The sequence below is a fragment of the Phalaenopsis equestris genome, unplaced genomic scaffold (genome assembly GCF_001263595.1).
Source record: "Phalaenopsis equestris unplaced genomic scaffold, ASM126359v1 Scaffold000107, whole genome shotgun sequence".
Lineage (NCBI taxonomy): Eukaryota > Viridiplantae > Streptophyta > Magnoliopsida > Asparagales > Orchidaceae > Phalaenopsis > Phalaenopsis equestris.
The window spans coordinates 2,558,465-2,570,372 of NW_018164549.1; the positions used below are offsets into that span (position 1 = coordinate 2,558,465).

At 40.0% G+C, this 11,908-nt stretch overlaps 2 protein-coding genes across 2 annotated transcripts in view; both read right to left on the reverse strand.

Moving 5' to 3' along the window:
- Positions 1 to 2,404: 2,404 nt before the first annotated feature.
- Positions 2,405 to 5,704, reverse strand: LOC110020673 (pentatricopeptide repeat-containing protein At5g48910-like). The gene has a single exon (XM_020718855.1). It carries the CDS (start codon positions 5,660 to 5,662, stop codon positions 4,127 to 4,129), a length of 1,536 nt encoding a protein of 511 aa, XP_020574514.1. The 5' UTR covers positions 5,663 to 5,704; the 3' UTR covers positions 2,405 to 4,126.
- A 4,729-nt stretch (positions 5,705 to 10,433) lies between these two features.
- Positions 10,434 to 11,908, reverse strand: part of LOC110020677 (protein indeterminate-domain 2-like) — a 2,576-nt gene continuing 1,101 nt past the window's right edge. The window contains exons 3-4 of the mRNA XM_020718860.1: positions 11,829 to 11,908; positions 10,434 to 11,272 (exon numbers count right to left, since the gene is read on the reverse strand). The exon at positions 11,829 to 11,908 is cut by the window's right edge and continues 66 nt beyond it. Coding sequence (XP_020574519.1) covers positions 10,593 to 11,272; positions 11,829 to 11,908 — 760 coding nt within the window. The 3' untranslated portion in view covers positions 10,434 to 10,592. The remainder of the gene's footprint in view (positions 11,273 to 11,828) is intronic.

The window sequence follows — 11,908 nt, forward strand, 5'->3', positions numbered from 1 at the left end:
AAACTTGTCATCGACTGTGAAGTACGAAGTATGATTATCTACACTGATTCTTAACTCGTCACATCCCAAGTAGATGGAGGATTTGACGCCCATAACTTACAACTGGAATAGTATCTCAGTTTGGTGAAAACACTTTTTACCCGAATTGAAACTTGCGAGCTCATTCACATACTTCAGGAATATAACACCCAAGTTGATGCCCTCTCCAAGCTCTCTACTTTGACAACTGGAGATCCCTTTAAGAGAAGGTGTATTGAGGATATACATTTTCCCAACATCCAAGGCCCTAGGATGATATTGACTATAGATGACCCAAAGGAGCCATCTTGGATTGATCCCATCATCTACTTCCTCTGAGACGGAATGTTATCTGATGATGTTACTGCATCTTTCCCTCTGATGGATGGTTTTCAACTTCATCCTTATTAGGGATGAACAATATAAAAAGGCATTTGTAGATTTATACCTCAAGTATCTTCCCATATCTGAATTTGATTAGCCCTGTGGGAGGTTTATTCTGACATATGTAGGGAACATCTCATTGTTAGAGCTCTTGCCCTTAAAATAATGAGACAAGGCTTCTACTGGCTCGCGATCAAGCAAGACGCGATGGATTGTGCAAAAGTGCAAGAGTAGTCAACTACGCTCCAATCTTACGCATCACCACCACTTGAACTCATGTCATTTCTGAGTCCTTGGGCTTTCCCCCAATTTGGGGTAAATATCATGAAACCACTTCTAATAGCTACGGGATAGCAAATATTTATCATATTAATTGTCGACTACTTTAACAAGTGGGTAGAAGTGAATCTGCTCGCCGAGATCACTGAAGCTAATGCCAAGCAGTTTGTCTAGAAAAACATTGTTTGTCGCTTCGGGCTCTCTGCGAAGATTATCACTAGTATTGGGACTTAATCTCTGAGAAAGCCTTCATGTCATTCTGTAAGGATCTTCACATACAGTTGGTGCACATTGTATTGGCGCATCCCCAAACGAACAAACAAACAGAGGTGATGAATCGGGCATTGCTCAAGCGGTTGAAGACTCCAGTGGGTGGAAGAGCTCCACGATGTCCTCTGTGCCCATAACACCACCTCGTGAACTCCAATCAGGGAAACTCCATATAACTCGCGTTCCGACACCGAGGTTTTCATCTTAGTTGATATCTGAGTTCCAAGCTCAAGAATTGAGACTTTTGACTAGGATAAGAACGAGAAAAAGCTTCGGCAATATTTGGATCTCCTTCCAGAAACATGTGGTGTGGCCTGCCTTAGAACTATTTTATAGTGCCAAAGAATGGCTCGCCACTTCAACCGTATAGTCAGTCTCAACCTATCTCCATCGGTGACCTAGTTTTGCATAGTATTGAAAACATTGGTCGTGGTCCGCAATGCAATAAGCTATCTCTCCTCTGGAAAGACCCATATATCGTCACTGTCATGGTCAAGCCTGGAACCCTCAAGCTCAAGGAATCATAGGGGAAAATACTTCCCCGAATTTAGAATGTAGAGAATCTTCGCAATTACTACCTCGATTCACGTAGTTCATGTTTGTTATTGTCCGCTATTGCATCTCATCTAGCATATAATATTAATGTATCTCAAACTTATTAAACAAATATCATTCACTTATTTACCTCTACATGAAGGATATCTCTAGAAAGTATAATGAGTTATTCACAAATCATTTCATGTTCTCGACCTGAGAAATATGCAATTTTAGTTGCATTTTAGTCAGAGCACGATCAAACTCAGGGTGATTCAATCTAACATCTTCTATATGGGTTGACATCGTCGAGTTTTTACTCTAATAAATAACCCTAGATAGATTAACTGTCCTTGGTGGACTACACTTGACCTCTTTCACACAGGTTCGTAAGCAAGTAATACTGCAACAAACACTTCAGATGATTAAAAAGTCTTCGGTGGACTTTTGTTAGCTTCTCACATACGTGTTAACATCATTGAGTAATACTCTGATGCACAGACCTAGGCAATTCAAAGACCACTAGCGATTTATCGTCGCGTCAACCTCCTCACGTATTATAACTTTTAAATGACATCCGGTATCCACTGTGATGAAAAGAAAAGATACTAAGATACTCTGGGGGCTAATAGCCAACAAAATCAAAAAACTAAATAAGATTATCAACATGAATACTATTATCGCTCATACAACGTCATTCTGACAAAAGCTGAAAAGAAAAAACATCTGTATGATTTATATAACATGACAAAAGCAAATATGCTAAAAGCATATAAAGAAGAGTAGAGTATTAATCAACTTCAAAGTTCTCATCTGCCTCATCGTTGTCATTGGAGAACATCTTCAATTCACTTTTGATGTCCTCACCATTAGAATCTGAAGGAGGAACCTATGAAGTTTGACTGAGAGTGACTCCCTCCACGATAATCTCAGTTTGACGTTGCACCGCTCGACTCCCCTTCAGGAAACTCTGGATGAATCCTTCATCAGTGACCACTTTTCATGCTCTCTTACCTCAACATCAAGTACCCGATCACGAGCCTCCTAAACATTGTCTAGAATGATAGTCTTGAACTCAAGCGAGTTGTTGAAGTCCTCGACCGCTTTTTGCTCAACCTCCATGACATCAACATCCTTCATAGGTCTCAAAATTCGAAACTCTTCCTCTTGGGCTGACACCTTCTACTTAAGGGTTTTCACGCTGAGATCGGCTCGTGTCTCTGCCAATGCCTCTCGAGTTCTCTCCATATCCTAAAGCTGCAACGAGAATGAAGTATTGTTGGGAGTTTTGTCCTGCACTCCATCAACTGTAATTCTAGAGTCATGACTCCTTCAACCTTAAATTTATATCGGCACTTGTACTTGCCTTGAAGGTATTTGATCTTAACAAATTCAGAGTTCTAATTTCACGGAGCCAATCCTAGCCCCACCTTAATTTGCACCATTTTATTTATTTGGAAGAAGAGAAGTCTGGGTCAGACAGATAACATGATTATAAACTTACAAAGCCTGTTCCAAGAGCTCAGTAAATTCATGAGACAACACATTCTCGGGAATACGAATAGTCGAAAAACTAGACATGGACTTCTGTGATTCTTTAACCCTCTTATATTATTTCTGATGGAGTACTTCACAGTTGTTGTTCGTTGGGGGGTGCTTTGAGGATGCCACGGAGGCATGCTCGGAAGGTCTCTTCTTAGATTTCTTCAATGTTTCAGTCGTTGATTGCTCGGAGTGGAATGAAAGTTTGACCTTGAACAATGATTCCTCACTACAAATTCATGAATATATTGCGTCTCGAATAACATCTCCTTGAAGTTACAAAATCTTAGCAACCGCAGTATTTCTTCCTCAGTAGTCTAAAGGGATACAGACAACTGTTGGAACTTGAGAGGGTTCTATCATTTGTCACTCTGTTTGGTCAACTCCAATTTGTATTTCCTCCAAGGTTTCTTATCTATCCAAGCTCTATCATTTGCCACTATGTTTGGTCACATCCAATATCTAGTGGGTCTCCTATCTTGAGAAGTTGCTTTAGGGCGAGTAGATTGAAGTCTCGTGGGCATCTAGAGCTATTCAATGTGGCTTTTGACTAGGTGACAAAATTGCCAAATGGCATATCGAGTATTCTACGATACTCAGTTTCTCATATTCATATAGCTATGCTCAACAACTCGTATTGAACCATTCTCACTCAAAAATTGTGATCCAGCTATTGGCTTTTCATACTCAATTGCTTAGGCCCGTTAGTCAGTACTTTATTATTTCATCTGCTTGTTGAATTGAATCTCTTCGTGGACTTGGGCCTGGAAAAGGCCAAATATGTCGGCCTCAATTCTTGTTAGCCCATTATGGCCATTTTTTGGCCATAAACTCTAATTAGAACATGGAGGGAAACTCGAAATGAAACTTGATTATGGTTCCTTTGCAAGCTTCGACGATTATCTTCTGTTCCAATGGCAACTTTCTCTTGAACTACATAGTCCACCCTCCTCTAATATTTGGCAGATATCAATATCAACCAGAATACGAGAGAAACAATACCAGCAAGACAAACTACAAACTACAAACACAAATCAAGACAGCCAAATTTATGTGAAAAGTCCAAGAAGAGGAAGAATCACGAATAGAATAGGAGAATTCACTGTATCGAAAGAGAATAATTCCCAAGTGAATCAGACCCTTGCTGCCATCCCAAATAACTCCTCATCTCTTCCAAGACACCATAAATCTCCCCCCTTCTGAAATGCAACATATCTCCACACACAAATTCATGGACCTGACCATCAATCTCAATCCAACTGAACCCAGCAACCTTTGTCACTGCCCTGTCTGCCATGGCTTTCCTCACACCACCAAAATCCTCCAACCTCCCCAACCCTCCATACAAATTGGAGAGAAGAACAAAAGAACTCCCTTTGTTCGAATCCAATTCAATCAACTTCCCCGCCACAACGTCTGCAACCTCAGCATATCCATAGTTCCTGCAAGCTGCAAGCAAACTACACCAGATCACCGAAGTCGGCTCAACTGGCATGTCTCTTACTATTTCCATTGCTCCATCTACGAGCCCGGCTCGACCGAGCAAGTCAACCAAACACCCATAGTGCTTCACACCAGGCTCAACCTTGTAGGTCTTCATGAGTTTAAAACACTCCAGCCCTTCATACACCAATCCGCCATGGCTACAGGCATTGAGCACAGCAATGAATGTTATGTCATTTGGCATAGTGCCTGAGTTCATCATTTTATCAAACAACTGCAGAGCAGAATATGCAGAACCATGTGAAGCAAATCCAGCGATCATGGAAGTCCAATGGCGGATATTCTTTGATTCAATAGTCGTGAAGACATTATAGGCCGATTTAATGCTTCCACATTTTGCGTACATATCGATGAAAGCCACGCCTAGAGCTCCATTGGAAGAAAATAAGCTACGAGTAACATGAGCATGAGCCATTCTACCTAAATAGAGAAGCCCCAAATCTGCAACAGCTGCAATGAAGCTCGCCATTGTTGACTCATCTGCTTTCATGCCCGAGATTTGAAAGTCGAGGAAGAGTTTAAGAGCTTCCCAAGCCCAACCATTTCTCACGCAGCCGCTTATCAGTGTGTTCCAAGAGATAACATTTTTGTAAGGCATTTCATCAAAAAGCTTGTAAGCGGAGTCTAAATCACCCGACCTTACGTAGCCGTCGAGCATCGCGTTCCAAGAAGCCACATTTGTGTGGGGCAGTTGGTCGAACAGAAGACGGGCATCTTTTAAACGTCCGCAGCGAGAGTAGAAGTAGACTAGGGAGGTGAGGACGAAGACATCGTCGGAAGGAGCAAAGTGGGACTTTAGGAAAAGCGAGTGGATTTGTTCTCCTTCGGCGACAGCGGGGAGATGGGCGCAGGCTTTCAGAACTGTGGGGAAGGTGAAGCGGTTGGGTGGGAGGGCGTCGTCGGCGAACATGCGGTGGAAAAGGAGGACGGCCTGGTTAGGGCGTCCAGCGTGTGTTTCTGCTCGGAGAAGGGAATTGTAGGCTGAAATCGAAAATTGAGTTGAAGATGAACAAGATTGGGTGTTGCGAATCTCGGTGTCCACGGGGACGGGGGCAGCGGCGGAGGATTGGTTGGAGTGGAAACGGAAAGAGAGAGGCGGCGATGTGGAGGAGTAGATGACGGAGCACAGCATGCTGACACGTCGTGGCCGCCCGACACTCGAGAGTTTAACTTAAGTTCGACATAAAAATGCTGTATTTAGAAATTTTAACTGAAATTAGCTATAAAGAATGTCAGTTGGCCATAAATATTAAAGTTAGGAATTGTAATAATAATAAATCATGTAGGTTGTTTTTTATCACATAGGTCGTAGTAAAGAGCTATTATAGCTTTAGTTGATGACAAATGTCTTAGTTCGAAACTGCACTAGTAGTGAGCCGCGTATGTTGTAGTTGGTCACATAGATCATAGTAGGTTACAATAACTTCAATTGGCCACTAAGATCGTAACTAGTGTTACATAAGTTGGTGGGTGCATCTCTTCTCTCGGATTTACTATTTTACACAAGAGACATCACATGTAGTTATACGATGTAGGGAGAAAACTTGCAGACTTCAGACAAAGCTGTTGTATTTTTGGATATTGTGGTTGCAAGAAGATGTCTTCGAATCTTCAATAAGGCGTGTTTAAGATATGTTGTTGCACAGTACTCTGGGTATTTTGTTACACTGTGTTCAGGGTCCTTCTGCATGATGGTTGGAGAGTGGTTGATCTGATCATGATACTTAGTTGACATTCAACAAAAGGATATAATCAACTATGAGTTAAATAGATTCTTTTTAACTGGAAGACAAGTAATCCTTGCTCATTATCAGACGATCACTTATTCACAAACCTCGTATGGGGCTAATAGTTTTCATTCAACGAAAACCCTTTTTGCTCTGCTTAGCCCTATTCTCTTTTATAGGTGTTTTAGTCATAGGTTCTATAGGAACTAGACAGTCCTATTTGGCCAAATACCTAGTGACAAACTCTTACTTTTATTTCATTATGCTATTTCTGAACAAATTCCTGAATGACAAGCCTAAAGGTTATTTTATTGAGGATAGCATTATTGATGATAGAGATGATGAACTTGATCTTGATATTAATTGATATGGACCTGTTAACTATGACAAATGTGGTATGTATTCAGAAAGAGACCAGAGAGACACAAGCCAAAAACGCATAACCGAGAGATAACCACTCCTTTTCTTTCTTAGTCGGATAGGGCTGCATATAGGCGCTGTTGCAATCAAGTTTTTTTTTTCCTTTCACTTTTGTTTCTCTCAAACCGATTGAGGAGAGGTCATGGGGTTGGTCGTTAGGTCCAATGTTATAGTCCTTTATTGTTGTGCCAATAGATTTACTACTTCAGTGCCATTATCGAACATTGCATGTGTTACACAACATTCGTGATACTTCGTTATACCACAAAGTTCACTGACAAAGGCGAACAAATGGTGTTTGATGGCGAGTAGGGGGTGGCTGGCGCGTCAACTGCGGTTGGCAAGCAATGACAAACAATGGTTGGCAGTTACGAAAGTTGAAAGCTATTGTTGAACTTTTGTTCTAGAATAGCATTAGAATTCAATTTATTCTCCTCCTCTTCGTCTCTCCCCCTCAAGTGAAGAGAGGGGTATGTTTATAGGATCCAATTGAGAGACATTTTGGTCATTTTGACGAATAACTCATGTAACCACCTAATCGAACAATCCATATTGATTTCTCTTTATCATAAGAGATTTTTTTTTTATTGTTTGAGGGTCTTAATGACCTTAAAATTGAGTGATCTAGGGTTCTTTGGATTCCTCCGGTCAAGACACTTGATTTGACTATATGTAAGTCAAATTCAATGTTCATATGTTCATTCAACAAACTACACAAAATTTTCAAATGTGGTTCAATGGCTTTATCTATTTTTGATTGAACTTGAATTAGAACAAAATTTGGTATAATTGGGTTCTCATCATCGAGCTTGTCAATTTGAACGTAAGTTTGCATAAATTGAAACTCTAAATAGTTTTTAATCTAAGTTTGAATATTTCTTACTAAAAAATCTTGAGATTCATATCAAATAATAAAATTAGTAGATGACCAATCAATAATATAAAATCTTGTATTCTATTTCAATTTCAATAAAATTGAGCTAGGCCCTTATTTCTAATAGTTTATATATATTGTACCCAAAAGATATGCCAACATGGATCTCAAGATAAAACAGATGGCTCAGAAAGACAACGCGATCAATTGACATTCCTATTAGCAATCGACGGATTAATGCTAGCAAGTAAGGCGTTTAGGTTAATCGATCTTAAGGACATGCCAAAGGATTTCCCAAATGGAAGGTGACCAACTTTAAAGTCAATATTGTTAAGTTTCGAATCAAATATCATAGTTAAGGTGAGGCAGACGGACGACAAACTTCTCGCTGACCGGCACCATTTCGCAAGTCTTTCAGCACCTTTATAATTACTAAAAAATCTCTCTAAAAGCTAATGATAATGGGTCTGGTCTGTAATTCTGTAACATTGAGGTCTATTCCTATAAATAAGAGGTTTATATCATGAATAAAAATGGGACTTATTCTTGTGATTGTCTACTACACTTTCTCTTGACTCTTTATTCACAACATTCTATACATGGGTGCTTTCCCCAGACTTTTTTGGATTCCATTATATATATATATATATATATATATATATATATATAATAAAATGTGAGTTGTACATATCTCTGTGTATATATATATATATATATATATATATATGAACACCTTATTCTCGTGGATCATTGTGGTTAATAAAGTTTGTTATTGAAATCAATTAAAATATGTGAAATTTGGCTTTTAAAAATAAAAATTGGAGTCAAATTTAGGTAGCCAAATTTTGCTTCAAGGGCAAATTAAGTTGTTAATAGTCATAATATCACTTTCTTCTTAAATTGATTTTTCACAAGATTGAATTATGGTGCATTCACACACATAGCACACAATTCCTATGTATTTACGTAATTAACACCTAAATTTTATTTTTTTTTACATTTATACCGCGCAATTTATTTATATCACATAAAAAACCCCATTATTTTAAATTTTAAAAAATAAAATACACTTTGTCATGCACATATAAGATAACATATACGTAAAAATTGAATTTTTGGTGTTAGATGTGTAAATACATGAGTGGCATGCATGTAAATCTTCCTTCAATTATTTATTTCGAATATTTTGAATAAGTTTTCTCTTTTCCTCTCGCTCTCCTCTCTTCTATCGCTTCTCTCCTCTCACCATCCAAACCGAGAGAAAGCGAGGAAGAAAGGAGACACATTTAAGGCACGACAAGCAAGGAGAACACCACATCCAATGTGATTGGTGGACTTAACTCTACCACTTTGACAATTAGAGTTAGCTCGAGAATGACTTGATCTTCGGATACGAGCCTTCAAACCCCGCAAGGTTTGTTGACCCTTATATTGTGCTCCTGAAAAAGCCTTGCATAAGTATATGGTTGTATTATATAATGATTGTTACAAGATTGGCTCATATTTACTACATCTTGACTTGATCTGAATATTTGGCGGTATGAAAGACCACCGCAAATACGATATGGCTTCAACCTATATGACTCAGTCTCGAACTGTAAAACATCCTTCGACATAAAAAGTATGACAATGATCGGGTCAAATTCAAGTCACGATTTAGGATAACCCGCATTTATATATTGTTCATGCGGAGTTCGACCGAGTTGATATATCAGGTTGATTTTTAAGATCCACAATGCAAAGTCCAGGACAATCACATTTTGATGCAGTTATGTGAATTTATAGTATATTGTTAATATCATGTATACGTATGATTCATTGATTAAACTCTTTGAATTTTCATATCTACCGATGACACCAATATTTCTAGATCTATTAGTGGTTTCTCATTAAAGGCCCGTTTGGGGCAGCTTATAAGTGCGGGCGATGTTTTCAAAACGTTGTTTTACTGTTTGGAAAACAAATTTAGACAGCTTGTCCAAAAACGCATTATACTAAACACAGGCTGTAGGTCGAACCCGCGGGCCGCATTTCGGTATAGAGGGCTTATTTAGATAAGCACAAGCGGCCCCAAAAGCAGCCTACGTTTAGAAATTGGTAATGAGAAAGCTCTTTGACTTGGGCTATAAATTCAATGTCTCATGCACACGCACACTGAAAATATTGCAATTTATTTACATCCCCCTTTTTTTTTTGGAAAATTTACATAAATACCACAATGCAATAAATTTTGATATTTGTATTTATAACACTTTGGTGGTAAACCTTACACACTTAAAGGTGCATCTTACTTCTAAAAATGATATATTTTTTTTAATGTAAAGTCACAAATTTCAGTGAACCGTACATAATTATGAAACTTTAGGCGGTAAATATGTAAATAGACAAGAATTGTGTGGCATTTATGTAAATCCCCTTCAATCAACAGTAGAGGTAGTATGTAACGTCAAGCAACCAAATACCCCTCAAAAGTTCGGCACAAAGTCACCCGCTGACTGAATCAACCACTCCCTAATTACTCTCCTCACTTCCATGCCATAAGATATTTCTGTACAACATTATGGGTCTGTTTGGGACAGCTTATGTGTTTCAGGATAATTATCCTGAAACGCAGCTCGCGGGTCGACCCAATTATCCTGAAACGCAGCTCGCGGGTTGACCGCGGGGTCGACCCGCGGCTTGCATTTAGTGTAAAAACATAAACGCATTTTTAGATAAACTGACGAAACACGTGAACCAAGAAAAAGAAAAATATTATTTTTATAAATAGCTGAATTCAGATTTATGCCATTTCGCTTTCTCTGATTTGATTTTAATTTGGGTAATAACTTGTGAAATGCAGATGATTAATATATATATATATAAAGAAATAAATTTAAACATTTTAAATAAATAGCATTATCTGGAAATATGATTTACTTTTACACACTAACTATGAAGTAAAACACACAGTAAAAAGAAGTAGCAAAACGGAACGCTGACAAAATTAGAAATTCCGGTGATCAATCAGGGAGACGTGAAAAACCTGCACACATTCTGTGCTAGAGAAAGGTGGAACCGTTGGGTTTGTGGTCGGCAGAATCCCATGTTTTCTCCGGCAGGGAGCTTCCGACACCACCGCCCATGGAGGTCATAAACGCGGGACTCCCAAGGCTAAGAAAGTCAAGCCTTGTTGGCTTCGGCCCGAAGAGAGACGAAGGGCCCATCATTAGCTCCTGCAAGTTTGAGGGAGCGACGCCGGAGGTATCATACGCAAGTCCCAAACCTAGGCCGGAGGGCGCCGGCGCGTGCTGTTGCTGCTGCTGGCTCCAATGCAGAGCGCCGCCGGAGAGATCGTTGCCGGTGGTGGATGTTGATGAGGTGGTCAGGCCGAGAGAACGGAGGAATGAAGAGCTGGAGGAGGTGGAACCCATCTGCGCGGCTTTTTGCAGGAGCGCGGTTGCTGATAAGTGGGGAGAGGGTTGAGATTGGCGGCGCTCCGGCGCCAGAGGGAAGAAGGAGGAGAGGCGGAGCAAGGGAGGTTCCATTACTGCGGTGGTTGCAGGGGAAGCGGAAGAAGGGAAGAGGCTTGCGAAGAGGCTGGTGGATGTTGAGTTTGTTGCCGGGCTGCTGTTGCTGCTTCCACCGCTTGTTGTTGTGGTGCTGCTGTTACTGCTAAGCGCCGGCGCCGGCGCAGACACCGACGGCGGATAGTGTAGTGCTTCTTTGGCGTTTTCCGGCTCTGACAATGTGGAAATGGGAAAAAATGAACGAAATTTTTTAATAAAAGAATGTGTCTTTTATTAATTTCGAAAGGCAGAATTACAGTTTTGATTTCATTTCATTTATTTTTTGCCCCCTCTTTATATTTCTTTCTTTATCGTCTCCCCTATCCAAGGGCAAGATTGGGGATATCTCAATGAGGAAAATGAAAGCAGAATAAAAGTTTGAATCAGAATGGCTTTTTTGGGGAGTTTGTCTCGATTAATGATCGAGAGAGAGAGAAACTCGACGTCCAACTACCAATGATATGTTTCTCTTTCTAGAGCTAACTGGGGGACTTGAAGAAGATTAACAGGCTTAAAAAAGAAAGCAGAGAAAATCCAAGATCAGTTTTTTAATGCAACGTGAGAACGAGAGCCGACAAAACCCTACGGATAATACACAAACAGAGCACAAGACGATTGCCTCTTTCCCCTTTTCCCCCAAATAAAATATAGCCACCGAGAATCGATGGCCAGAGTAATCCAAAATAGAAGAAAAAGCGAACTTTTGATCAAACAAAAGAAAAAACAAACCTTGCTGCTCCGGCGGCGCTAGCGGTATCTGCTGAATCGGTAGAGCGGGCAACGGCGGGGGGCCGCTGGGGTTCCCCTCC

What these genes read in the sequence shown, in the direction of transcription:
- LOC110020673 (XM_020718855.1), bottom strand. Translation starts at nt 5,662, where the DNA reads ATGCTGTGCTCCGTCATCTACTCCTCCACATCGCCGCCTCTCTCTTTC.